This window comes from Oncorhynchus mykiss, unplaced genomic scaffold (genome assembly GCF_013265735.2).
Source record: "Oncorhynchus mykiss isolate Arlee unplaced genomic scaffold, USDA_OmykA_1.1 un_scaffold_156, whole genome shotgun sequence".
NCBI lineage: Eukaryota > Metazoa > Chordata > Actinopteri > Salmoniformes > Salmonidae > Oncorhynchus > Oncorhynchus mykiss.
The window spans coordinates 1,216,460-1,244,337 of record NW_023493666.1 but is presented as its reverse complement, the minus strand read 5'-3'; the positions used below and the strand labels follow the sequence as shown (position 1 = coordinate 1,244,337).

The 27,878-nt window shown below is 44.2% G+C and overlaps 1 protein-coding gene and 15 non-coding genes across 16 annotated transcripts; all 16 read right to left on the bottom strand.

Annotated features, from left to right (window-relative positions):
• Positions 1–8,364: 8,364 nt before the first annotated feature.
• LOC118947144 (piggyBac transposable element-derived protein 4-like) lies at positions 8,365–9,069 on the bottom strand. The gene is made up of 2 exons (XM_036972403.1): positions 9,052–9,069; positions 8,365–8,802 (listed from the first exon to the last, which is right to left on the bottom strand). The coding sequence occupies exons 1-2, from the start codon at positions 9,067–9,069 to the stop codon at positions 8,365–8,367; spliced, it is 456 nt and encodes a 151-aa protein (XP_036828298.1).
• A 3,334-nt stretch (positions 9,070–12,403) lies between these two features.
• Positions 12,404–12,475, bottom strand: trnat-ugu. Its single transcript has one exon. It is a non-coding gene; the product is annotated as a tRNA-Thr (tRNA).
• A 671-nt stretch (positions 12,476–13,146) lies between these two features.
• trnaa-ugc lies at positions 13,147–13,218 on the bottom strand. The gene has a single exon. It is a non-coding gene; the product is annotated as a tRNA-Ala (tRNA).
• A 1,362-nt stretch (positions 13,219–14,580) lies between these two features.
• trnat-ugu lies at positions 14,581–14,652 on the bottom strand. The gene has a single exon. It is a non-coding gene; the product is annotated as a tRNA-Thr (tRNA).
• A 671-nt stretch (positions 14,653–15,323) lies between these two features.
• On the bottom strand, positions 15,324–15,395 carry trnaa-ugc. Its single transcript has one exon. It is a non-coding gene; the product is annotated as a tRNA-Ala (tRNA).
• A 1,363-nt stretch (positions 15,396–16,758) lies between these two features.
• Positions 16,759–16,830, bottom strand: trnat-ugu. Its single transcript has one exon. It is a non-coding gene; the product is annotated as a tRNA-Thr (tRNA).
• Positions 16,831–17,501: 671 nt separating this feature from the next.
• On the bottom strand, positions 17,502–17,573 carry trnaa-ugc. The gene has a single exon. It is a non-coding gene; the product is annotated as a tRNA-Ala (tRNA).
• A 1,363-nt stretch (positions 17,574–18,936) lies between these two features.
• Positions 18,937–19,008, bottom strand: trnat-ugu. Its single transcript has one exon. It is a non-coding gene; the product is annotated as a tRNA-Thr (tRNA).
• Positions 19,009–19,679: 671 nt separating this feature from the next.
• Positions 19,680–19,751, bottom strand: trnaa-ugc. The gene has a single exon. It is a non-coding gene; the product is annotated as a tRNA-Ala (tRNA).
• Positions 19,752–21,115: 1,364 nt separating this feature from the next.
• On the bottom strand, positions 21,116–21,187 carry trnat-ugu. The gene has a single exon. It is a non-coding gene; the product is annotated as a tRNA-Thr (tRNA).
• A 671-nt stretch (positions 21,188–21,858) lies between these two features.
• On the bottom strand, positions 21,859–21,930 carry trnaa-ugc. Its single transcript has one exon. It is a non-coding gene; the product is annotated as a tRNA-Ala (tRNA).
• Positions 21,931–23,293: 1,363 nt separating this feature from the next.
• trnat-ugu lies at positions 23,294–23,365 on the bottom strand. The gene has a single exon. It is a non-coding gene; the product is annotated as a tRNA-Thr (tRNA).
• Positions 23,366–24,036: 671 nt separating this feature from the next.
• Positions 24,037–24,108, bottom strand: trnaa-ugc. Its single transcript has one exon. It is a non-coding gene; the product is annotated as a tRNA-Ala (tRNA).
• A 1,371-nt stretch (positions 24,109–25,479) lies between these two features.
• On the bottom strand, positions 25,480–25,551 carry trnat-ugu. Its single transcript has one exon. It is a non-coding gene; the product is annotated as a tRNA-Thr (tRNA).
• Positions 25,552–26,222: 671 nt separating this feature from the next.
• trnaa-ugc lies at positions 26,223–26,294 on the bottom strand. The gene has a single exon. It is a non-coding gene; the product is annotated as a tRNA-Ala (tRNA).
• A 1,377-nt stretch (positions 26,295–27,671) lies between these two features.
• trnat-ugu lies at positions 27,672–27,743 on the bottom strand. Its single transcript has one exon. It is a non-coding gene; the product is annotated as a tRNA-Thr (tRNA).
• Positions 27,744–27,878: the final 135 nt, after the last annotated feature.

Here is a 27,878-nt window from a genome sequence, read left to right as displayed (position 1 = left end):
AATTGCCTGGTGTGTCTTCCCATCCAAGCCGTTTTGAATAGACTTGATACTTCTTCCCCAGTGTTGAGACAGGCCGAATGTTGTAAGAGCCAAAGAACAGACCTTGCTATTTAATCATTTCCCTGTAATAAGGTTGGGTACACACCTACTACAGGCTTGGCTGAGTGCCCAGGGCTAGATAAACAATTACATTTGGAAGACTGGAGACCAGACACACTTGGCTGAGTGCCCAGGGCTAAATAAAAAAACATAGTTGTAAGACTGGGGGAAGGGTTGATAACCCTGACAGGGGTGGAGACAGTGAGCCTGGCTGGATACAGCCATAATCTCTGGGTGGAACATGTGTGGTGGTAATGTGACTTCTCTTTGTAATCTATGTGAATAAAAAACAAACAAGGCTCTGAAATGACTGGTGATTCACTTTATTGCTGTCACGTCAAACCAAGGACACATAATGGTATAGTATAATGACACACATATACTGCCTGATATTCATTGAGATGCAGGAGTTCAATGTTCATGTCCTCTATCTCTTTGCATATGGACCGGACTGCATGAAGTGTTTGAGATGGGGTGGAGTTTCCATCTCCCATTGTCTCCTGATCGGTCCTGCTACATTTTTCACCATCCTGCTCCTGCAGAGCTCTTGCAGTGTAGGAGAGGGTCTTGGTACAAAGGTCACCTTTTCAACCTTGCTCATATAGTCCAGCAAACGTGCCATGGTGTCGAAGTGTAATGCTGTGTCAATCACATTGTTGACTACTACATCTTTTACAAGCACAAACCCGTACTTATCAAATGTTACCTTGTATGAGTTGCCGTTAGCGGTTACAAGTTCGAAGAGGTATCCAATGTCGTTGTCGTCCATATGACAGATTGCTGCAGCCGGATTGGGGTGTTCCTCTTCCATTTTTTGTAGGTCCTGTATCACTTCAATGTGCTTGTATGACCCTGGGGAACTGCCCGTTAGAAGTCCCCACCATGCATGCTTTAGTTGCTGTTTCATGTAACGCATGCCTTCCACCGCAAGTGTGCCAGCCGAATTGTTCGGCCCATCGGGTATGTCTCCCGGTCTAGCCATCAAGTAACCTTCTGGGACTGCTTTAATCACATCCTCTATCATCGCAGCAGGATCACCGCTGTCCCAGTCTACAAAGTCTGTGCATTTGTAATAGCCTCGGGTGATATATAGCAAATGGGATGAGGCTATTGTCGGGGCTCTTCACCATACCTGAACACACACCTCCGGGCATGTCACCAACGTAGGCCGCGATGGCAATAGCTCCTACAGTAACATCGGGTCTATTTAGGTATGATATTAGCTGCTCTTCGGAGACGGAACCCCACCACTTCTCACCCAGAGATTCTAACAGTGGAAGCCACGATCTGTTCAATAGAGGCCAGTTGCCATATTCATTTCGGTAAGAGACACGGATTGAATCGAATTGTCTTCCGTTTACATAGGCCATTGTCCAAACCCGTACCTATTTCGCTATATGTGTGTAAATGGTATGATAGTTCTTTTGAAAAAAGCAATGATAAGTACCAGGGAATTGGAAGCATATCACAACCGCAAACAGTCAATAACCCCAGGGAAAGTGCCTCATGTTTATAACTGTTGTTGCTAGGGAGGTGGCTAGTGGCTCCTCCGGATGATGCTGAGATGTAGCTCTCTGAACAGCTTACACAGCCACAATGCCTATGCCTAACCGTAACCCATCATGGGAATGTCGGTTGACCGTGACACCTACTGCAAGTGTCACGTTTACCAGCCACATATAGAACTCGTGGCACAAAAGTTACATTCCTAGCCCTTCTCATGTAGTCAAGCAACTCTCGTATGGTGGAGAAGTGTAGATTGGTCCCACATCGAAAGCCAGACCTATCGAACATGACCTTGTATGACTTTCCTTTCCTCTTACAATGTCAAAGAGGTATCCAGAGCGGTGTTCATCCATGTAACATATTGCAGCAGCAGGGTTGATGTTTTCACTTTGCATACTCTTTAGACTGTTTAACAAGGCAGTGTGCTCACATGACCCTGGGGACCTACCATTTGGCGACTGCCCAAGAGACAGTCCCCACCATGCACTCTTCAGTAACTGTATCATAGTATGCATCTCTTCCACTACACGTATGCAAGTCCCTTGCTTTGACCACCAGGTATGGTTCTAGGTCTAGCCATCAGGTAACCTCCTGGGTATTTTGCAATCATGTCTTCTATAATTTTTGCTGGTTGACTGTATTCCCACTGTAGGAAGTCGGTGCATTTGTAACGGCCTCCAGTGACATATATGGCGAATGAGATAATGCCATAATCCCCTGTTTTCATCATACATGAACACACTCCTCCGGCCTCCGCTCCACGGTAGTCCGCTATGGCAAAAGCTCCCACCTTCACCTCGGGTCTATTGAGGAAAGATATCATTTGTACCTCAGATACGGAACCCCACCAGTGGTCACCCAGTGACTCTACAAATGAAAGCCATGATCTGTCCAATAGAGGCCAGTTTCCATAGGTCACTTCCATCCCAGTCATTTCGAATACACACTTGATATTTCTTCCCCAGTGCTGAGACAGGCAAACTGTTTTGAGATCCTAAGAACAGACCTTGCTATTTAACTGCCTCCCTGTAATACTCGGTAGGGTAAACACAGAGAGGTGGACGAGTGCCCAGGTTGGACGAGTGCCCAGAAAAGGTTGGATGAGTGCCCAGGGCTGGATAAACAAGTAGAGACGTTGCCCAGGTGACGGGAAGATAAACAGACTGAATGTCAGAGAAAGTTAGCCTGTGTGTATACAACAGCCACCTTATGATGAGTGGTAGATGAGTTACTAAACACCCTAGGTTGGATTATGGAAAGGGCCTTATGTTTTCTAACTGTTGTTGCTAGAGACCTGGCTAGTTGCTCATCATGATTATGATCACATGCAGCCTTATGAACAGCTTTCACCTCTGTACAACCACACCTAACCCATAACTTAACCCACTCATGAAAAGGTGTTTCACTGTGACACCTACTGCAACTGTCGCATTTACCAGCTAATCATGGAACTATATCTCCTTACCTCAGGCAATTGTGCATTTCCGACCTCTGATCATGTCAGAGGAGAGTGGTATAGAAACTGACAATAGCGAGCTGAGCCCGGTAAGATACACACATGTTATATCATACTCTATAGCCACCTCTTTCATAGACCATGCTAATCATAGGCATTTAGCGTGTACTGATTCTAACACTCATCTCTGTTCCACAGGTATCTACCATAATCCTGAACCGTTCTGTAGGTACTCGGTTTGATGTCCTTTCATTCACTGTTGTAAAGTATACCATGTATAAGTGATACATTTCCCATGTCTTTTATACACATTCAGGAGAATGATTACATACTATCGTCTGACGATGAGGGACCTAGGAACCTTGTCTTGGATCAAGCTCCTCCACTGTTGCCCCGAGAAGTCGTCAACCAGCCTCAACCTCACCTAGCATTACCTCCTCTTCCCCAGTTGAACAATGCAGAAGATGAAATGGTAGATATGGTAGTGTATACTGTGATGACACTTTTGCTTGTGTCTATGACTTGTTGGTAATGTGGTCATGTCTCTTTTGCTCAAGTATATGGCCGATGATGAGGATGGAGCTGATGAGGATGGAGCTGATGAGGATGGAGCTGATGAGGATGGAGCTGATGAGGATGGAGCTGATGAGGATGGAGATGATGAGGATGGAGATGACTAGGTTGCAATGTGTTGAGACCTAACTACACTGAACCCATTTTATTCATTTTTGAGCTGCCACTATGTCCTACTTTTGGTATGGATGTATGTAAATGTTATGTACTCTGTAAATAAATGCGACCTGGTATTCATGCTCAGGATAGTATTGTCTTTATTCACAGAAATATATGGACATTGAATAATACACCACAAGCACTTTGTAATGGCACATTTACCAAGCTACATGACAGTGATTACATGTGCTCTCCACCTATATCTTTCCTACTCTAGACAGTGTGTCTGGCATCTGTGACACCTGGGTGACGTTCCAGGCCTTCATCCCCAAAGATGTGGTTCTTTGGTCGGGCTACAAAGGTTGCATCTTCAAGGCAGCAGATGCGGGAAAGAATAGATGTGATATCTGGAAAGCGTGCACCTGTCCCAATCGTAAACCCCAAGTTATCAAACGTCACCTTGAATCTCTTTCCCTTGGCAGTTACAATATCAAACAGGTATCCCAAACTGTCCTCATTCATATAATGGATTGCGGCAGCTGGGTTGGTGTGTGTATGTTTGTCCTCATTCGTAGAAGCTCTATCACTTTACCATGTGGTGGGGACATTTCCAAACTGAGGAAGGCAGTTCCCCACCATGAGCCTTTTATCAGCTCTACAATAAAACACAGCTCGTCCACTATTTGTGTCATAGCAAAGCATTTGGGGTTATGAGCCATCCACCTGGGTCTACGTAGCAAGTGTCCTTCGCCCAGTTTACGCACCAGAACTTTCATAATGTCAATAGGAGTTGAAAATAGACCTTGTACCATATCGGTACAGATGTACCTGCCTCGACTAATAACAACAGTAAAGGTCCTGACTGAATCCTGTGTCTTCACCATAATCGAACACACTCCTCCTTGCATGCCACCAAAGTGTGCTGCGACGACAATGTCCCCTTTGCGACTGTTAGCTGTATCCATGAATGTGACAATCTGCTCTTCAGAGACTGATCCCCACCAGCGCTCCCCCAGCCATTCTAGGAAGGAATGCCATGATTTGTTCAGTATAGACCAGCTAAGCATGCTTTCCATCGAATGTTGCTTTCTCAAATCTTTCCAGCTGGAAGCGAGTCGTGACCATCTTCACAGCAAACCTGTACCTCGCCACCCTCTTCGTTGTAGCCTTCATTGCTGTCCACCACCTCGTCATCGTCAACCTCTTCATCGTACACGTCTTCACCGTCCACCACCTCGTCATCGTAAACCTCTTCATCGTACACGTCGTCACAGTCCACCAACTCGTCATCATCCACTTCTTCACATTCCATGACAGCGCCGGTGTCAACCTCTTCACCACAGACCTCTTCACAGTAGACCACCTCTTCGTCGTCAACCTGTTCACAGTAGAGATGTTCACTGTCGACGTCTTGGATGTGGACCTCGTAGTCTGAGTCCTCGGAATCGTAAATGTCGTAGTCCACAAGACTATCGGTTGAACGATAATGGGGACTAGTTTCAGCCTCCTCGTCTCTGGTATCCTCCATGTCAGCACCGGGAGTATTTCGGATATGTGTATAGTCCTCTTGACAATAGTCCTGATAATCATCACACATCCAATCCTCGTAGTCACTTGACATGGCCGCTCCCGAACTGCTTTCGGAATCAGATGATTTGGAGCCTGAGGACCTAACTGCTTGTGGTATATGTGGTATATTCCCAATCTCATAACCCTGGCAGTAACCGTAACAAGAGTGAGTCTGAGGCCTCTTGACACAAACAACTGTCTCATAATGGTTCTGACTATTCTCCAAATATATACCCTGCCTAGAGACCTGTAAACCGTTAGATCTGTATTCAATCCAACGGTTGGTATAGTATGTATATATGCTCACACCCAACATGTCTGCTGCAGCTTGAATCTCCACTTCGGTCGCCCAACTACCTAGACAGTCCATTTTAGATTTCGTAATGTACTCTGACACTGAACGGTAACACACTCTCAGGATGGTCCTATACGTATGTTGTTTGCTCTGTAGCTGCTGCACCACAGCATTTCGAATTGGCTCATGGTACTCCTCTGTACCGCATAGTGCTTCACTGACCGCTCTGAAGAAACAATTTCCGTCACCTTTTATTTTCACATTCTTACACGGAGCACCTAACACACCAGACGCAGTATGACTGAGAGACCTCTTCTTGCACTGCACCTTCAGCCTAGTGCACAGCAACTGGGCATCTTCAACTGTAACAGGGTTGAACTGCAGCTCTCTGCATGTGCTGCCACTAACAAAGTCAATGTCTGAGTCGTCGCTACTGTCATTGTCATTTGCTGTATTACAATATCTGAGTGTATAGCAAGACTCTGATTTCCCATGTGCCATTATACACTCTTTTCTGCTTCTTGAGAGACATCCGTATAGTCATTAATATATCGCTTTGGCCCCTATTGTCAGAGACCCACAGCTCTGCAGACTGAGTCATGATAGGGCGGGCCTAAGGAAAGCGTCATAAGTTACACAGAGCTTGACAGAAGCCACAGGAGCCCATAAGGCTTCCAGGCTTGCTCACTGTGAGGGCTTGGGTAGCCATGTTATAGTTTATAATGCTGTTGAATGCAAGTAAAAATAAAGTATGCTCAGACAAGCAACTGTCAAGTGTAACCACTGTACTTTATTGACAAAAGAGGTCCACATCACCATAGTACCAAATTAATACAATATACCATTTCAACTGATAATTACATCTCCCCCATACTTTCTCGGAGCAGTGTCAGATTCAGTGAGACCGAAGCCGGGTCCATCATCCTCACACCTTCAGTCTTCAGTACACTGAGACCCAGGGAATGTAGTCTGGCACCAGTGTTCACGTTGTATCCGGTACAGTCCACAGGACAGGCTGCGTAGTAAGGCCGATCTACCACGGCTGTTCCGGGCCCATCCATGTCTCTTCCAGATGCACAGTTCAACAAGATCTGTACACCTGCCTTGTATTGTGATCCGCTAGGCATTAGAGAGTGAATAGACGTTGTCTTCCAGTTAAACACCACAGAGAACACTGAGACGTCAGGCTTTCCTTTTCCGTAGTAGTGCACTAGAGTGATAGGCAGACATTTACCATCAGTTTATACACTTGGTATTGTTTCATCAATGTCACTCGGTAAGTAACGTTCCAGATGTCAAATTGCCTACAAATGTTCCTGTAGCAATAACCTTTCTCTACCCCAATGAGGTTCAGGCATAGAGTGGTCATCCGAACCACCTTGGATAGAGCGGGGCCACTCTAGATCTCCCTTGTAATCCGGGTCTGTCAAACTCAGGGCCTCCGTTCACAAACTCAGGGCCTCCGTTCACAACCCCATTTTCTCCGTCAAACTCAGGTCCCCCATCCATACCACGATATTCTCCGTCAAGGTCAAGTCCCCCATCCACACCCAGGTACTCTTCTTCAAGCACAGGTCCATCACTGATTGCACTGTGCTTTTCGTACAGATGCACACATAGAGACAAGTGGATTGTTGCAACGAAGATGAAACAGGTTACCCATAATAGTCGTACTTGTTATAGCTTCCCCAGTGTTGATAAATGTAAACTCTTGTAACAACCCAACGGACTTATAAGTACTTCCCTGTATTAGTACGTTGGCTAGAACATCAACTGTTGGATAACTGATACGTGGTTTGCTACACTACTGATAGCTGGATCTATTGTCACAGCCTCCAAATTCCACGGACAGGATACAACATCAAGTTTTGGATAACTGAGAGGTTGTGGTTGACACTCACAGATTCAACATTCCGGGCAAGGGCCCTGTGTGCGAAGTGACAGGCTGTCCCCCCGTACTGCCCTTGGGCCCCTTGTGAGTTTGGGTATTGATTCTAAAAACGCCCCCCCCTACTACTACACTACCTTCCCTTGTTTGTGGATATTGTGGCTTTTGGGTATGGTTGTTGTTACATAATAATTATCCCTCCCGTTGTCCTCCTATTATGCCTAGCACACAGTGTCCCCACCGGGTCACCCTGTCCCGTCTTGGCTAAAGGCCCAGTGGGCACAAGTTTTGACAGTATGCGTGTGAACAGCCTTTGCAGATTATTTGTTACACCTGCAGCACGCGGTGTAGGTCTTGGCGTCCTTCTTGGGTGGGCAGAGCTGACACCTCTTCCTCTTACTCGCCACCGGCGGGGCGGCGGCGGCCGGGCCAGCGGCTTGCTCCCGGGCTGGCGGACGAGCCTCGGCGGTGGCAACTCTTGTAGGACTTTGACAAGTGCGGACGCGGCTTGGGTGCGGGGGAGCCGCTGCCTTCTTTGTATCAAGGGCTTCACGAGTGCCTTCCGAGCTGCTCCAGGAACACCCTCCTCTTGTTCCGCTTCCCAGGCATCCAGTCGGCTTGATCTCTCGCCATATGACAAAGGCGTTGTAGGAGGACACGTCGAGGATGTTGTGGAAGATGACCAGGGGCCAGCGGGCGGTCATCCGTCTGCAGCTGTAGGTCCCGACCACCTTGTCTAGGTTTGTCCACGCCGCCCTTGTTGCAGTTGTAGTCTAGGATGAGGGCCGGCTTCCGGTCGCGGCGATCGCTAACGTCGGGCTCCGCGTGCAGCGTGCTCAGAAGTAGCACGTTCTTATTTCTCTTTGCCAGGTTAGGACACTAGAGTGGCGGTGGGCGTGAAGGCGAACCTGGAGGACAGGACCTGTCTGCCCTTTGCTGGAGCAGCGCGGGCGGGAGCTCGGCCTTGTTCTTTCTCACCGTGCCCACCATGGTGAGGTTCCTCTCGAGGAGCCGCTGGCCCAGTTCGTAGGAGGTGAAGAAATTGTCACACGTGACGTTGTGACCGCCCGGCAGTCCCTCGGTCAGATCGAGGACGACGCGGGCGCCCTGGTTCTTCTCGGGGCCTCCGCCGGCCGCCTTGCCGGTGTAGACTTGCATCTTCCAAGCGTAGCTGGACTTGGCGTCGCAGGCCACCCACGACTTGATGCCGTATTTGGCCGGCTTGCTGGGAATGTACTGTCGGAAAGGACAGCGTCCTTTCGGTGGTGAGAAGGGAGGGGAGAGGAGATTAGCAGCGTCATCGTTAAAGCGGGGACACTTGCGTTTATGTTACACAAATCAAATCAAATCAAATTTATTTATATAGCCCTTCGTACATCAGCTGATATCTCAAAGTGCTGTACAGAAACCCAGCCTAAAACCCCAAACAGCAAGCGATGTAGGTGTAGAAGCACGGAGCCGCCGCCGCCGCCGCTTACTACTGCCCATTGCTACTACTGCGGATTGCTACTACTGCCAAATTGCTACTACTGCCCACGCTACTAGTGCTACCTCTCTATGCTACACGCACATACACAGATACATAGACGGTACCTCTGAACGGGACCAGTTGTTCGTCCACCGTCAGGTCGGGCCCGGGTTGTAGAGGGCCGGCAGCCGCTCCTCCCACAGGTCCCATACCTCTCTTATGGCCGCCAGTCTGTCGGTGGCGAGTCTGGCGGGTCTCGACTGGCGGTCGTCGAATCGCAGCAGCCTCGAGTACTTGTGAAACACCTTGAGCGGCATGGTGGCGCGGAACACGGTCCTGCCGCTCTCGGCGTCCCACAGGCTGGCCGCGGCCTCGCCTCGGGACCTGTAGACGCCGGCTAGGATCAGCAGCCCTACGTAGGCGCGCAGGTCGGTGGAGTCCATGGGTCGCCAGCCGTCGCCGTATTTTCTCACCCCCTGCAGATTTGTCATGTCCACAATGATCCTTTCTATCGCCGGTGTGACAAACAGCCGGAAGGCGGACTCGATGTCGAGCGCGTCGCGACGCGGCGTAGGCCGTGGGGCCCGGCGTCACGACGGAGCCGGGGCGGCGGATGGCGCGGGGCCCGTCCGGGCCGCGATAGGCCACGGAGGACCATTTGATTTTGCCGTTCTTTGACAGCAACGTCTCCCTTTGGGCTCGGGCGGCTGCCGCCGCGTCCTCTCTGTCTCGCTCTGGCTCTCTGGCTGTGTCTCGCTCTCGGGCAGCGGCCGTGTCTCCCTCTCGCTCTCCCTCTCGCTCTTCCTCCGAAGAGGAGCACGACCGTGAGGCCGAGTCGTCGTCGTCGTCGTCGTCCGCATCACGCTCGGGGTTGTATTCCTCACCGTCTTCATCTTCCGAAACGTCCTCCTCTTCGGATTCCATGTAGTCTTCCTCGTCTTCTTGGTCGACACTGGAGGATATCTGTTCCAGGACCTGAGCCGCGCTCAAACAAGGACTGCGAGGCGTCGTAGGCGGAGGGCTCGCGCTCGGCGGGGTCGTATTCCTCCTCATCATCGTCCTCATCATAGTCCTCATCTTCTTCTTCTTCTTCTTCTTCTTCTTCTTCTTCTTCTTCTTCTTCCTGACAATATTAGTAGCCTCTGTACGGCCGGCTTACAGTCGTAGGCGGAGGGCTCACGCTCGGCGGGGTCGTATTCCTCCTCGTCCTTGTCCTCGTCTTCTTCTTCTTCCTTCTTCTTCCTTCTTCTTCCTTCTTCTTCTTCCTGACAATATTAGTAGCCTCTCTACGGCGGCCTTACAGTGGCCACGTGAATAGGACGAGGCACGCGAACGGACGAGGCGCGCGAGCGGTCGGCCCTGTCTGCTCCTTCGGACCCTTCGGCCCGTCCGGTACGCTTGGCAGGCCTCCCCGTGTGATTGCAACGAGGTCTTGCACTGAGTTCTTGTGGACAAGTGGTGCCAGGGTCACTCTGACCCGGCCCAGACACAGGGGAACAACTTGTAACACAGGGCCAGGGTTACTCTGACCCAGACCAGACAGTGGTAGGAGGGTTACAACATAAACCTTGCTAACGCTGCCGGGGTCACTCTGACCCACACAGACAGGGGGGGAATCAACTCGTAACGCTGGCCGGGGTCACTATGACCCGGCCCAGACAGGGGTAGGAGGCTTACGACATACACCTTGCTAAGGCTGCCGGGGTCACTCTGACCCACACAGACAGGGGGGGGGGGGGGGGGGGAATCAACTCGTAACGCTGGCCGGGGTCACTATGACCCGGACCAGACAGGGGTAGGGTATTGTAACAACAACCATACCCAAAAGGCACAATTTCCACAACCAAAGGAAGGCAGTGTAGCAGGGGGGCGTTTTTAGAATCAATACCCAAACTCACAAGGGGCCCAAGGGCAGGACCGGGGAGGCAGTGAGGTTCGCACACAGGGCCCTTGCCCGGAATGTGGCGGGTGTCAATTTTGGGGCAGGACCTTTGACTAGTGTCCACCAGATGGTAGTGTTGGGTCACAATGACCCAGACCAGACAGTGGTAGGAGGGTTACGACATACACCTTGATAAGGCTGCCAGGGTCACACTGACCCACACAGACACGGGGAATCAACTCGTAACTTTGCCCAGGGTCACTCTGACGTCACTATGATCCCGCCCACCTTGCTGTTTGACTAGTATCCACCAGGTGGTAGTGTTGGGTCACTATGACCCGGCCCAGACAGGGGTAGGAGGGTTACAACATACACCTTGCTAAGGCTGCCAGGGTCTCTCTGACCCACACAGACACGGGTGATCAACTCGTAACCCTGCCCGGGGTCACTCTGACCCACACAGACACGGGGGATCAACTCGTAACCCTGCCCGGGGTCACTCTGACCCGCCGAGACAACACGAGGGTTAAAACAATATGGGGATGAGGTAGGTAGATTGGATGGGCTATTTACAGAAAGGCTTTGTACAGCTTCAGCGATCAGTTAGCTGCTCAGATAGCCGATGTTTAAAGTTAGCAGTGTTGCCAACACCTCAGTAAGGAAAGTAGCTATTGGCTGTCCTAAAAGTTGCTAGAAGTTGCTAAATGATGTCAGCACCTAATTTGCATAATTGTCCATGTGCATGTAATTGTGATGGACACTGTAGGAGTGAGGAATAACATTGTGGAAGAGACAAAAAGTGAGTAAAATGAAAATGTCTGCAAGTATTCAGAGTGGTCTGAATACTTGCTAAATACAGCGACTAAGTCGCTAAGTTGGCAACACTGAAAGTTAGTGAGGGAAATATGTCTCCAGCTTCAGCGATTTTTGCAATTCGTTCCAGTCATTGTCAGCAGAGAACTGGAAGGAAAGGCGGCCAAAGGAGGTGTTGGCTTTGGGGATGACCAGTGAGATATACCTGCTGGAGCGCGTGCTACGGGTGGGTGTTGTTATCGTGACCAGTGAGCTGAGATAAGGCGGAGCTTTACCTAGCATAGACTAAAAAGATGACCTGGAACCAGTGGGTCTGGCGACGAATATGTAGCGAGGGCCAGCCGACTAGAGCATACAGGTCGTTGTGGCCATATCAATACAATTGACCCTTTCTTTACACTGTTCTAATGAAAGTACATTGCCATAATATCATCTAGCTTCCATAAACATCGAACAAGGCTTGAACCCAGGATTGAACCCATGTGCTTCAGTTTACAAAAACAGATGACTTAGCACATCTATTTCCTTCTTAAAATGTCAACATTCTCAAAAGTAGAGTTGTGCAAAAGCTAATTTCACAACTAAATATACTCACCAGAGAATTAACTTCAGAGCGCATGCATTTCAAGTATTAGCTCTACCGTAGAGGCACATCCCCTTACTATATAATAGCAGGGTTGCCATTTTGAAAACTTTTTTTTCTTCAAAGTCCTTCAGTGAAAGAACCTTCCCATGGTACCAGCTATCTTTCAGTAAGGCACGGATGGGATTTGAACCCATGATCTTCGGTTTACAAGACCGACGCCTTACCGCTTGGCCACCATGCCACTCTATGCTGCAAGATATTTATCAACATTCTGGAAAGTTGTAGTTGTATAATGTGAATTTGGCACACAAATAACATCTCTGTTTCATGTGAGAATTGCAACATTCTGGAAAGTAGGACATGGGCCATTGCAAAAATATTAATGGAGAAGCTGGGGATTGAACCCAGGACCTCATACATGCAAAGCATGTATAAAAATAACATCTCTGTTTCCTGTGAGAATTTCAACATTCTGGAAAGTAGGAGTTGTGTAATGTGAATTTGGCACACAAATACTCAGTGGAGAACCTTGGGATTGAACCAAGGACCTCATACTAAAATAGCATGCACTCCCCCTCTGAGCTTCGATCCCATTTTATTTGCAGATAAAATGCAATATTAATACAATGTACTTTTTATATACACCACTCCATTGAAACTACAATGAAATGATAGCAGCAATTCTAAATACAAGCAAGTATGGACAGTCATCTAACCCATGAACTTCAGTTTTTGAAAATGATGCAATTGAAATTGGCAACCATGCCACTTCTGTTCCATAAATGTACGAACAGGGATTGAACACATGTTCTTCAGATTACAAGAGCAAATTATTTAGCACATCTCTGTTTCCTGCTGAGAATTTCAACATTCTGGAAAGTAGGACATGGGCCATCATTGCAAAAATATTAATGGAGAAGCTGGGGATTGAACCCAGGACCTCATACATGCAAAGCATGCGCTCTACCACTGAGCTACATCCCCTTTCTGGGAAAGAAGAAAATGTTTCTTTTTTTTTTTTATTTGACCTATAATTAACCAGGTAAGCTAGTTGAGAACAAGTTTTCATATTCAACTGCGACCTGGCCACACAGAGTTACAGATGGAATAAACAAGCGTACAGTCAATAACACAATAGAAGAAAAAAAAGAAAGTCTATATACAGTGCGTGCAAATGGAGGTAAGGCAATAAATAGGCCATAGTAGCGAAGTATTTACAATTTAGCAAATTAACACTGGAGTGATAGATGAGCAGATGATGATATGCAAATAGAAATACAGGTGTGCAAAGAGCAGAAAGTATATTAAAACAATATGGGGATGAGGTAGGTAGATTGGATGGGCTATTTACAGAAAGGCTTTGTACAGCTTCAGCGATCAGTTAGCTGCTCAGATAGCCGATGTTTAAAGTTAGCAGTGTTGCCAACACCTCAGTAAGGAAAGTAGCTATTGGCTGTCCTAAAAGTTGCTAGAAGTTGCTAAATGATGTCAGCACCTAATTTGCATAATTGTCCATGTGCATGTAATTGTGATGGACACTGTAGGAGTGAGGAATAACATTGTGGAAGAGACAAAAGTGAGTAAAATGAAAATGTCTGCAAGTATTCAGAGTGGTCTGAATACTTGCTAAATACAGCGACTAAGTCGCTAAGTTGGCAACACTGAAAGTTAGTGAGGGAAATATGTCTCCAGCTTCAGCGATTTTTGCAATTCGTTCCAGTCATTGTCAGCAGAGAACTGGAAGGAAAGGCGGCCAAAGGAGGTGTTGGCTTTGGGGATGACCAGTGAGATATACCTGCTGGAGCGCGTGCTACGGGTGGGTGTTGTTATCGTGACCAGTGAGCTGAGATAAGGCGGAGCTTTACCTAGCATAGACTAAAAAGATGACCTGGAACCAGTGGGTCTGGCGACGAATATGTAGCGAGGGCCAGCCGACTAGAGCATACAGGTCGTTGTGGCCATATCAATACAATTGACCCTTTCTTTACACTGTTCTAATGAAAGTACATTGCCATAATATCATCTAGCTTCCATAAACATCGAACAAGGCTTGAACCCAGGATTGAACCCATGTGCTTCAGTTTACAAAAACAGATGACTTAGCACATCTATTTCCTTCTTAAAATGTCAACATTCTCAAAAGTAGAGTTGTGCAAAAGCTAATTTCACAACTAAATATACTCACCAGAGAATTAACTTCAGAGCGCATGCATTTCAAGTATTAGCTCTACCGTAGAGGCACATCCCCTTACTATATAATAGCAGGGTTGCCATTTTGAAAACTTTTTTTTTCTTCAAAGTCCTTCAGTGAAAGAACCTTCCCATGGTACCAGCTATCTTTCAGTAAGGCACGGATGGGATTTGAACCCATGATCTTTGGTTTACAAGACCGACGCCTTACCGCTTGGCCACCATGCCACTCTATGCTGCAAGATATTTATCAACATTCTGGAAAGTTGTAGTTGTATAATGTGAATTTGGCACACAAATAACATCTCTGTTTCATGTGAGAATTGCAACATTCTGGAAAGTAGGACATGGGCCATTGCAAAAATATTAATGGAGAAGCTGGGGATTGAACCCAGGACCTCATACATGCAAAGCATGTATAAAAATAACATCTCTGTTTCCTGTGAGAATTTCAACATTCTGGAAAGTAGGAGTTGTGTAATGTGAATTTGGCACACAAATACTCAGTGGAGAACCTTGGGATTGAACCAAGGACCTCATACTAAAATAGCATGCACTCCCCCTCTGAGCTTCGATCCCATTTTATTTGCAGATAAAATGCAATATTAATACAATGTACTTTTTATATACACCACTCCATTGAAACTACAATGAAATGATAGCAGCAATTCTAAATACAAGCAAGTATGGACAGTCATCTAACCCATGAACTTCAGTTTTTGAAAATGATGCAATTGAAATTGGCAACCATGCCACTTCTGTTCCATAAATGTACGAACAGGGATTGAACACATGTTCTTCAGATTACAAGAGCAAATGATTTAGCACATCTCTGTTTCCTGCTGAGAATTTCAACATTCTGGAAAGTAGGACATGGGCCATCATTGCAAAAATATTAATGGAGAAGCTGGGGATTGAACCCAGGACCTCATACATGCAAAGCATGCGCTCTACCACTGAGCTACATCCCCTTTCTGGGAAAGAAGAAAATGTTTCTTTTTTTTTTTTATTTCACCTATAATTAACCAGGTAAGCTAGTTGAGAACAAGTTTTCATATTCAACTGCGACCTGGCCACACAGAGTTACAGATGGAATAAACAAGCGTACAGTCAATAACACAATAGAAGAAAAAAAAGAAAGTCTATATACAGTGCGTGCAAATGGAGGTAAGGCAATAAATAGGCCATAGTAGCGAAGTATTTACAATTTAGCAAATTAACACTGGAGTGATAGATGAGCAGATGATGATATGCAAATAGAAATACAGGTGTGCAAAGAGCAGAAAGTATATTAAAACAATATGGGGATGAGGTAGGTAGATTGGATGGGCTATTTACAGAAAGGCTTTGTACAGCTTCAGCGATCAGTTAGCTGCTCAGATAGCCGATGTTTAAAGTTAGCAGTGTTGCCAACACCTCAGTAAGGAAAGTAGCTATTGGCTGTCCTAAAAGTTGCTAGAAGTTGCTAAATGATGTCAGCACCTAATTTGCATAATTGTCCATGTGCATGTAATTGTGATGGACACTGTAGGAGTGAGGAATAACATTGTGGAAGAGACAAAAAGTGAGTAAAATGAAAATGTCTGCAAGTATTCAGAGTGGTCTGAATACTTGCTAAATACAGCGACTAAGTCGCTAAGTTGGCAACACTGAAAGTTAGTGAGGGAAATATGTCTCCAGCTTCAGCGATTTTTGCAATTCGTTCCAGTCATTGTCAGCAGAGAACTGGAAGGAAAGGCGGCCAAAGGAGGTGTTGGCTTTGGGGATGACCAGTGAGATATACCTGCTGGAGCACGTGCTACGGGTGGGTGTTGTTATCGTGACCAGTGAGCTGAGATAAGGCGGAGCTTTACCTAGCATAGACTAAAAAGATGACCTGGAACCAGTGGGTCTGGCGACGAATATGTAGCGAGGGCCAGCCGACTAGAGCATACAGGTCGTTGTGGCCATATCAATACAATTGACCCTTTCTTTACACTGTTCTAATGAAAGTACATTGCCATAATATCATCTAGCTTCCATAAACATCGAACAAGGCTTGAACCCAGGATTGAACCCATGTGCTTCAGTTTACAAAAACAGATGACTTAGCACATCTATTTCCTTCTTAAAATGTCAACATTCTCAAAAGTAGAGTTGTGCAAAAGCTAATTTCACAACTAAATATACTCACCAGATAATTAACTTCAGAGCGCATGCATTTCAAGTATTAGCTCTACCGTAGAGGCACATCCCCTTACTATATAATAGCAGGGTTGCCATTTTGAAAACTTTTTTTTTCTTCAAAGTCCTTCAGTGAAAGAACCTTCCCATGGTACCAGCTATCTTTCAGCAAGGCACAGATGGGATTTGAACCCATGATCTTCGGTTTACAAGACCGACACCTTACCGCTTGGCCACCATGCCACTCTATGCTGCAAGATATTTATCAACATTCTGGAAAGTTGTAGTTGTATAATGTGAATTTGGCACACAAATAACATCTCTGTTTCATGTGAGAATTGCAACATTCTGGAAAGTAGGACATGGGCCATTGCAAAAATATTAATGGAGAAGCTGGGGATTGAACCCAGGACCTCATACATGCAAAGCATGTATAAAAATAACATCTCTGTTTCCTGTGAGAATTTCAACATTCTGGAAAGTAGGAGTTGTGTAATGTGAATTTGGCACACAAATACTCAGTGGAGAACCTTGGGATTGAACCAAGGACCTCATACTAAAATAGCATGCACTCCCCCTCTGAGCTTCGATCCCATTTTATTTGCAGATAAAATGCAATATTAATACAATGTACTTTTTATATACACCACTCCATTGAAACTACAATGAAATGATAGCAGCAATTCTAAATACAAGCAAGTATGGACAGTCATCTAACCCATGAACTTCAGTTTTTGAAAATGATGCAATTGAAATTGGCAACCATGCCACTTCTGTTCCATAAATGTACGAACAGGGATTGAACACATGTTCTTCAGATTACAAGAGCAAATTATTTAGCACATCTCTGTTTCCTGCTGAGAATTTCAACATTCTGGAAAGTAGGACATGGGCCATCATTGCAAAAATATTAATGGAGAAGCTGGGGATTGAACCCAGGACCTCATACATGCAAAGCATGCGCTCTACCACTGAGCTACATCCCCTTTCTGGGAAAGAAGAAAATGTTTCTTTTTTTTTTTTATTTGACCTATAATTAACCAGGTAAGCTAGTTGAGAACAAGTTTTCATATTCAACTGCGACCTGGCCACACAGAGTTACAGATGGAATAAACAAGCGTACAGTCAATAACACAATAGAAGAAAAAAAAGAAAGTCTATATACAGTGCGTGCAAATGGAGGTAAGGCAATAAATAGGCCATAGTAGCGAAGTATTTACAATTTAGCAAATTAACACTGGAGTGATAGATGAGCAGATGATGATATGCAAATAGAAATACAGGTGTGCAAAGAGCAGAAAGTATATTAAAACAATATGGGGATGAGGTAGGTAGATTGGATGGGCTATTTACAGAAAGGCTTTGTACAGCTTCAGCGATCAGTTAGCTGCTCAGATAGCCGATGTTTAAAGTTAGCAGTGTTGCCAACACCTCAGTAAGGAAAGTAGCTATTGGCTGTCCTAAAAGTTGCTAGAAGTTGCTAAATGATGTCAGCACCTAATTTGCATAATTGTCCATGTGCATGTAATTGTGATGGACACTGTAGGAGTGAGGAATAACATTGTGGAAGAGACAAAAGTGAGTAAAATGAAAATGTCTGCAAGTATTCAGAGTGGTCTGAATACTTGCTAAATACAGCGACTAAGTCGCTAAGTTGGCAACACTGAAAGTTAGTGAGGGAAATATGTCTCCAGCTTCAGCGATTTTTGCAATTCGTTCCAGTCATTGTCAGCAGAGAACTGGAAGGAAAGGCGGCCAAAGGAGGTGTTGGCTTTGGGGATGACCAGTGAGATATACCTGCTGGAGCACGTGCTACGGGTGGGTGTTGTTATCGTGACCAGTGAGCTGAGATAAGGCGGAGCTTTACCTAGCATAGACTAAAAAGATGACCTGGAACCAGTGGGTCTGGCGACGAATATGTAGCGAGGGCCAGCCGACTAGAGCATACAGGTCGTTGTGGCCATATCAATACAATTGACCCTTTCTTTACACTGTTCTAATGAAAGTACATTGCCATAATATCATCTAGCTTCCATAAACATCGAACAAGGCTTGAACCCAGGATTGAACCCATGTGCTTCAGTTTACAAAAACAGATGACTTAGCACATCTATTTCCTTCTTAAAATGTCAACATTCTCAAAAGTAGAGTTGTGCAAAAGCTAATTTCACAACTAAATATACTCACCAGATAATTAACTTCAGAGCGCATGCATTTCAAGTATTAGCTCTACCGTAGAGGCACATCCCCTTACTATATAATAGCAGGGTTGCCATTTTGAAAACTTTTTTTTTTCTTCAAAGTCCTTCAGTGAAAGAACCTTCCCATGGTACCAGCTATCTTTCAGCAAGGCACAGATGGGATTTGAACCCATGATCTTCGGTTTACAAGACCGACACCTTACCGCTTGGCCACCATGCCACTCTATGCTGCAAGATATTTATCAACATTCTGGAAAGTTGTAGTTGTATAATGTGAATTTGGCACACAAATAACATCTCTGTTTCCTGTGAGAATTGCAACATTCTGGAAAGTAGGACATGGGCCATTGCAAAAATATTAATGGAGAAGCTGGGGATTGAACCCAGGACCTCATACATGCAAAGCATGTATAAAAATAACATCTCTGTTTCCTGTGAGAATTTCAACATTCTGGAAAGTAGGAGTTGTGTAATGTGAATTTGGCACACAAATACTCAGTGGAGAACCTTGGGATTGAACCAAGGACCTCATACTAAAATAGCATGCACTCCCCCTCTGAGCTTCGATCCCATTTTATTTGCAGATAAAATGCAATATTAATACAATGTACTTTTTATATACACCACTCCATTGAAACTACAATGAAATGATAGCAGCAATTCTAAATACAAGCAAGTATGGACAGTCATCTAACCCATGAACTTCAGTTTTTGAAAATGATGCAATTGAAATTGGCAACCATGCCACTTCTGTTCCATAAATGTACGAACAGGGATTGAACACATGTTCTTCAGATTACAAGAGCAAATTATTTAGCACATCTCTGTTTCCTGCTGAGAATTTCAACATTCTGGAAAGTAGGACATGGGCCATCATTGCAAAAATATTAATGGAGAAGCTGGGGATTGAACCCAGGACCTCATACATGCAAAGCATGCGCTCTACCACTGAGCTACATCCCCTTTCTGGGAAAGAAGAAAATGTTTCTTTTTTTTTTTTATTTGACCTATAATTAACCAGGTAAGCTAGTTGAGAACAAGTTTTCATATTCAACTGCGACCTGGCCACACAGAGTTACAGATGGAATAAACAAGCGTACAGTCAATAACACAATAGAAGAAAAAAAAGAAAGTCTATATACAGTGCGTGCAAATGGAGGTAAGGCAATAAATAGGCCATAGTAGCGAAGTATTTACAATTTAGCAAATTAACACTGGAGTGATAGATGAGCAGATGATGATATGCAAATAGAAATACAGGTGTGCAAAGAGCAGAAAGTATATTAAAACAATATGGGGATGAGGTAGGTAGATTGGATGGGCTATTTACAGAAAGGCTTTGTACAGCTTCAGCGATCAGTTAGCTGCTCAGATAGCCGATGTTTAAAGTTAGCAGTGTTGCCAACACCTCAGTAAGGAAAGTAGCTATTGGCTGTCCTAAAAGTTGCTAGAAGTTGCTAAATGATGTCAGCACCTAATTTGCATAATTGTCCATGTGCATGTAATTGTGATGGACACTGTAGGAGTGAGGAATAACATTGTGGAAGAGACAAAAAGTGAGTAAAATGAAAATGTCTGCAAGTATTCAGAGTGGTCTGAATACTTGCTAAATACAGCGACTAAGTCGCTAAGTTGGCAACACTGAAAGTTAGTGAGGGAAATATGTCTCCAGCTTCAGCGATTTTTGCAATTCGTTCCAGTCATTGTCAGCAGAGAACTGGAAGGAAAGGCGGCCAAAGGAGGTGTTGGCTTTGGGGATGACCAGTGAGATATACCTGCTGGAGCGCGTGCTACGGGTGGGTGTTGTTATCGTGACCAGTGAGCTGAGATAAGGCGGAGCTTTACCTAGCATAGACTAAAAAGATGACCTGGAACCAGTGGGTCTGGCGACGAATATGTAGCGAGGGCCAGCCGACTAGAGCATACAGGTCGTTGTGGCCATATCAATACAATTGACCCTTTCTTTACACTGTTCTAATGAAAGTACATTGCCATAATATCATCTAGCTTCCATAAACATCGAACAAGGCTTGAACCCAGGATTGAACCCATGTGCTTCAGTTTACAAAAACAGATGACTTAGCACATCTATTTCCTTCTTAAAATGTCAACATTCTCAAAAGTAGAGTTGTGCAAAAGCTAATTTCACAACTAAATATACTCACCAGAGAATTAACTTCGGAGCGCATGCATTTCAAGTATTAGCTCTACCGTAGAGGCACATCCCCTTACTATATAATAGCAGGGTTGCCATTTTGAGAACTTTTTTTTTCTTCAAAGTCCTTCAGTGAAAGAACCTTCCCATGGTACCCAGCTATCTTTCAGTAAGGCACGGATGGGATTTGAACCCATGATCTTCGGTTTACAAGACCGACGCCTTACCGCTTGGCCACCATGCCACTCTATGCTGCAAGATATTTATCAACATTCTGGAAAGTTGTAGTTGTATAATGTGAATTTGGCACACAAATAACATCTCTGTTTCATGTGAGAATTGCAACATTCTGGAAAGTAGGACATGGGCCATTGCAAAAATATTAATGGAGAAGCTGGGGATTGAACCCAGGACCTCATACATGCAAAGCATGTATAAAAATAACATCTCTGTTTGCTGTGAGAATTTCAACATTCTGGAAAGTAGGAGTTGTGTAATGTGAATTTGGCACACAAATACTCAGTGGAGAACCTTGGGATTGAACCAAGGACCTCATACTAAAATAGCATGCACTCCCCCTCTGAGCTTCGATCCCATTTTATTTGCAGATAAAATGCAATATTAATACAATGTACTTTTTATATACACCACTCCATTGAAACTACAATGAAATGATAGCAGCAATTCTAAATACAAGCAAGTATGGACAGTCATCTAACCCATGAACTTCAGTTTTTGAAAATGATGCAATTGAAATTGGCAACCATGCCACTTCTGTTCCATAAATGTACGAACAGGGATTGAACACATGTTCTTCAGATTACAAGAGCAAATTATTTAGCACATCTCTGTTTCCTGCTGAGAATTTCAACATTCTGGAAAGTAGGACATGGGCCATCATTGCAAAAATATTAATGGAGAAGCTGGGGATTGAACCCAGGACCTCATACATGCAAAGCATGCGCTCTACCAGTGAGCTACATCCCCTTTCTGTGAAAGAAGAAAATGTTTTTTTAATTTTTTTATTTCACCTATAATTAACCAGGTAAGCTAGTTGAGAACAAGTTTTCATATTCAACTGCGACCTGGCCACACAGAGTTACAGATGGAATAAACAAGCGTACAGTCAATAACACAATAGAAGAAAAAAAAGAACGTCTATATACAGTGCGTGCAAATGGAGGTAAGGCAATAAATAGGCCATAGTAGCGAAGTATTTACAATTTAGCAAATTAACACTGGAGTGATAGATGAGCAGATGATGATATGCAAATAGAAATACAGGTGTGCAAAGAGCAGAAAGTATATTAAAACAATATGGGGATGAGGTAGGTAGATTGGATGGGCTATTTACAGAAAGGCTTTGTACAGCTTCAGCGATCAGTTAGCTGCTCAGATAGCCGATGTTTAAAGTTAGCAGTGTTGCCAACACCTCAGTAAGGAAAGTAGCTATTGGCTGTCCTAAAAGTTGCTAGAAGTTGCTAAATGATGTCAGCACCTAATTTGCATAATTGTCCATGTGCATGTAATTGTGATGGACACTGTAGGAGTGAGGAATAACATTGTGGAAGAGACAAAAAGTGAGTAAAATGAAAATGTCTGCAAGTATTCAGAGTGGTCTGAATACTTGCTAAATACAGCGACTAAGTCGCTAAGTTGGCAACACTGAAAGTTAGTGAGGGAAATATGTCTCCAGCTTCAGCGATTTTTGCAATTCGTTCCAGTCATTGTCAGCAGAGAACTGGAAGGAAAGGCGGCCAAAGGAGGTGTTGGCTTTGGGGATGACCAGTGAGATATACCTGCTGGAGCGCGTGCTACGGGTGGGTGTTGTTATCGTGACCAGTGAGCTGAGATAAGGCGGAGCTTTACCTAGCATAGACTAAAAAGATGACCTGGAACCAGTGGGTCTGGCGACGAATATGTAGCGAGGGCCAGCCGACTAGAGCATACAGGTCGTTGTGGCCATATCAATACAATTGACCCTTTCTTTACACTGTTCTAATGAAAGTACATTGCCATAATATCATCTAGCTTCCATAAACATCGAACAAGGCTTGAACCCAGGATTGAACCCATGTGCTTCAGTTTACAAAAACAGATGACTTAGCACATCTATTTCCTTCTTAAAATGTCAACATTCTCAAAAGTAGAGTTGTGCAAAAGCTAATTTCACAACTAAATATACTCACCAGAGAATTAACTTCAGAGCGCATGCATTTCAAGTATTAGCTCTACCGTAGAGGCACATCCCCTTACTATATAATAGCAGGGTTGCCATTTTGAGAACTTTTTTTTCCTTCAAAGTCCTTCAGTGAAAGAACCTTCCCATGGTACCAGCTATCTTTCAGTAAGGCACGGATGGGATTTGAACCCATGATCTTCGGTTTACAAGACCGACGCCTTACCGCTTGGCCACCATGCCACTCTATGCTGCAAGATATTTATCAACATTCTGGAAAGTTGTAGTTGTATAATGTGAATTTGGCACACAAATAACATCTCTGTTTCCTGTGAGAATTGCAACATTCTGGAAAGTAGGACATGGGCCATTGCAAAAATATTAATGGAGAAGCTGGGGATTGAACCCAGGACCTCATACATGCAAAGCATGTATAAAAATAACATCTCTGTTTCCTGTGAGAATTTCAACATTCTGGAAAGTAGGAGTTGTGTAATGTGAATTTGGCACACAAATACTCAGTGGAGAACCTTGGGATTGAACCAAGGACCTCATACTAAAATAGCATGCACTCCCCCTCTGAGCTTCGATCCCATTTTATTTGCAGATAAAATGCAATATTAATACAATGTACTTTTTATATACACCACTCCATTGAAACTACAATGAAATGATAGCAGCAATTCTAAATACAAGCAAGTATGGACAGTCATCTAACCCATGAACTTCAGTTTTTGAAAATGATGCAATTGAAATGGGCAACCATGCCACTTCTGTTCCATAAATGTACGAACAGGGATTGAACACATGTTCTTCAGATTACAAGAGCAAATTATTTAGCACATCTCTGTTTCCTGCTGAGAATTTCAACATTCTGGAAAGTAGGACATGGGCCATCATTGCAAAAATATTAATGGAGAAGCTGGGGATTGAACCCAGGACCTCATACATGCAAAGCATGCGCTCTACCACTGAGCTACATCCCCTTTCTGGGAAAGAAGAAAATGTTTTTTTTATTTTTTTATTTCACCTATAATTAACCAGGTAAGCTAGTTGAGAACAAGTTTTCATATTCAACTGCGACCTGGCCACACAGAGTTACAGATGGAATAAACAAGCGTACAGTCAATAACACAATAGAAGAAAAAAAAGAAAGTCTATATACAGTGCGTGCAAATGGAGGTAAGGCAATAAATAGGCCATAGTAGCGAAGTATTTACAATTTAGCAAATTAACACTGGAGTGATAGATGAGCAGATGATGATATGCAAATAGAAATACAGGTGTGCAAAGAGCAGAAAGTATATTAAAACAATATGGGGATGAGGTAGGTAGATTGGATGGGCTATTTACAGAAAGGCTTTGTACAGCTTCAGCGATCAGTTAGCTGCTCAGATAGCCGATGTTTAAAGTTAGCAGTGTTGCCAACACCTCAGTAAGGAAAGTAGCTATTGGCTGTCCTAAAAGTTGCTAGAAGTTGCTAAATGATGTCAGCACCTAATTTGCATAATTGTCCATGTGCATGTAATTGTGATGGACACTGTAGGAGTGAGGAATAACATTGTGGAAGAGACAAAAAGTGAGTAAAATGAAAATGTCTGCAAGTATTCAGAGTGGTCTGAATACTTGCTAAATACAGCGACTAAGTCGCTAAGTTGGCAACACTGAAAGTTAGTGAGGGAAATATGTCTCCAGCTTCAGCGATTTTTGCAATTCGTTCCAGTCATTGTCAGCAGAGAACTGGAAGGAAAGGCGGCCAAAGGAGGTGTTGGCTTTGGGGATGACCAGTGAGATATACCTGCTGGAGCGCGTGCTACGGGTGGGTGTTGTTATCGTGACCAGTGAGCTGAGATAAGGCGGAGCTTTACCTAGCATAGACTAAAAAGATGACCTGGAACCAGTGGGTCTGGCGACGAATATGTAGCGAGGGCCAGCCGACTAGAGCATACAGGTCGTTGTGGCCATATCAATACAATTGACCCTTTCTTTACACTGTTCTAATGAAAGTACATTGCCATAATATCATCTAGCTTCCATAAACATCGAACAAGGCTTGAACCCAGGATTGAACCCATGTGCTTCAGTTTACAAAAACAGATGACTTAGCACATCTATTTCCTTCTTAAAATGTCAACATTCTCAAAAGTAGAGTTGTGCAAAAGCTAATTTCACAACTAAATATACTCACCAGAGAATTTGGGGATTAACTTCAGAGCGCATGCATTTCAAGTATTAGCTCTACCGTAGAGGCACGGTAGGCACTTACTATATAATAGCAGGGTTGCCATTTTGAGAACTTTTTTTTTCTTCAAAGTCCTTCAGTGAAAGATTCCCATGGTACCAGCTATCTTTCAGTAAGGCACGGATGGGATTTGAACCCATGATCTTCGGTTGACAAGACCGACGCCTTACCGCTTGGCCACCATGCCACTCTATGCTGCAAGATATTTATCAACATTCTGGAAAGTTGTAGTTGTATAATGTGAATTTGGCACACAAATAACATCTCTGTTTCCTGTGAGAATTGCAACATTCTGGAAAGTAGGACATGGGCCATTGCAAAAATATTAATGGAGAAGCTGGGGATTGAACCCAGGACCTCATACATGCAAAGCATGTATAAAAATAACATCTCTGTTTGCTGTGAGAATTTCAACATTCTGGAAAGTAGGAGTTGTGTAATGTGAATTTGGCACACAAATACTCAGTGGAGAACCTTGGGATTGAACCAAGGACCTCATACTAAAATAGCATGCACTCCCCCTCTGAGCTTCGATCCCATTTTATTTGCAGATAAAATGCAATATTAATACAATGTACTTTTTATATACACCACTCCATTGAAACTACAATGAAATGATAGCAGCAATTCTAAATATAAGCAAGTATGGACAGTCATCTAACCCATGAACTTCAGTTTTTGAAAATGATGCAATTGAAATTGGCAACCATGCCACTTCTGTTCCATAAATGTACGAACAGGGATTGAACACATGTTCTTCAGATTACAAGAGCAAATTATTTAGCACATCTCTGTTTCCTGCTGAGAATTTCAACATTCTGGAAAGTAGGACATGGGCCATCATTGCAAAAATATTAATGGAGAAGCTGGGGATTGAACCCAGGACCTCATACATGCAAAGCATGCGCTCTACCACTGAGCTACATCCCCTTTCTGGGAAAGAAGAAAATGTTTCTTATTTTTTTTTATTTGACCTATAATTAACCAGGTAAGCTAGTTGAGAACAAGTTTTCATATTCAACTGCGACCTGGCCACACAGAGTTACAGATGGAATAAACAAGCGTACAGTCAATAACACAATAGAAGAAAAAAAAGAAAGTCTATATACAGTGCGTGCAAATGGAGGTAAGGCAATAAATAGGCCATAGTAGCGAAGTATTTACAATTTAGCAAATTAACACTGGAGTGATAGATGAGCAGATGATGATATGCAAATAGAAATACAGGTGTGCAAAGAGCAGAAAGTATATTAAAACAATATGGGGATGAGGTAGGTAGATTGGATGGGCTATTTACAGAAAGGCTTTGTACAGCTTCAGCGATCAGTTAGCTGCTCAGATAGCCGATGTTTAAAGTTAGCAGTGTTGCCAACACCTCAGTAAGGAAAGTAGCTATTGGCTGTCCTAAAAGTTGCTAGAAGTTGCTAAATGATGTCAGCACCTAATTTGCATAATTGTCCATGTGCATGTAATTGTGATGGACACTGTAGGAGTGAGGAATAACATTGTGGAAGAGACAAAAAGTGAGTAAAATGAAAATGTCTGCAAGTATTCAGAGTGGTCTGAATACTTGCTAAATACAGCGACTAAGTCGCTAAGTTGGCAACACTGAAAGTTAGTGAGGGAAATATGTCTCCAGCTTCAGCGATTTTTGCAATTCGTTCCAGTCATTGTCAGCAGAGAACTGGAAGGAAAGGCGGCCAAAGGAGGTGTTGGCTTTGGGGATGACCAGTGAGATATACCTGCTGGAGCGCGTGCTACGGGTGGGTGTTGTTATCGTGACCAGTGAGCTGAGATAAGGCGGAGCTTTACCTAGCATAGACTAAAAAGATGACCTGGAACCAGTGGGTCTGGCGACGAATATGTAGCGAGGGCCAGCCGACTAGAGCATACAGGTCGTTGTGGCCATATCAATACAATTGACCCTTTCTTTACACTGTTCTAATGAAAGTACATTGCCATAATATCATCTAGCTTCCATAAACATCGAACAAGGCTTGAACCCAGGATTGAACCCATGTGCTTCAGTTTACAAAAACAGATGACTTAGCACATCTATTTCCTTCTTAAAATGTCAACCTTCTCAAAAGTAGAGTTGTGCAAAAGCTAATTTCACAACTAAATATACTCACCAGAGAATTTGGGGATTAACTTCAGAGCGCATGCATTTCAAGTATTAGCTCTACCGTAGAGGCACGGTAGGCACTTACTATATAATAGCAGGGTTGCCATTTTGAGAACTTTTTTTTTCTTCAAAGTCCTTCAGTGAAAGAACTTTCCAGCTAGCGTACCAGCTATCTTTCAGTAAGGCACAGATGGGATTTGAACCCATGATCTTCGGTTTACAAGACCGACGCCTTACCGCTTGGCCACCATGCCACTCTATGCTGCAAGATATTTATCAACATTCTGGAAAGTTGTAGTTGTATAATGTGAATTTGGCACACAAATAACATCTCTGTTTCCTGTGAGAATTGCAACATTCTGGAAAGTAGGACATGGGCCATTGCAAAA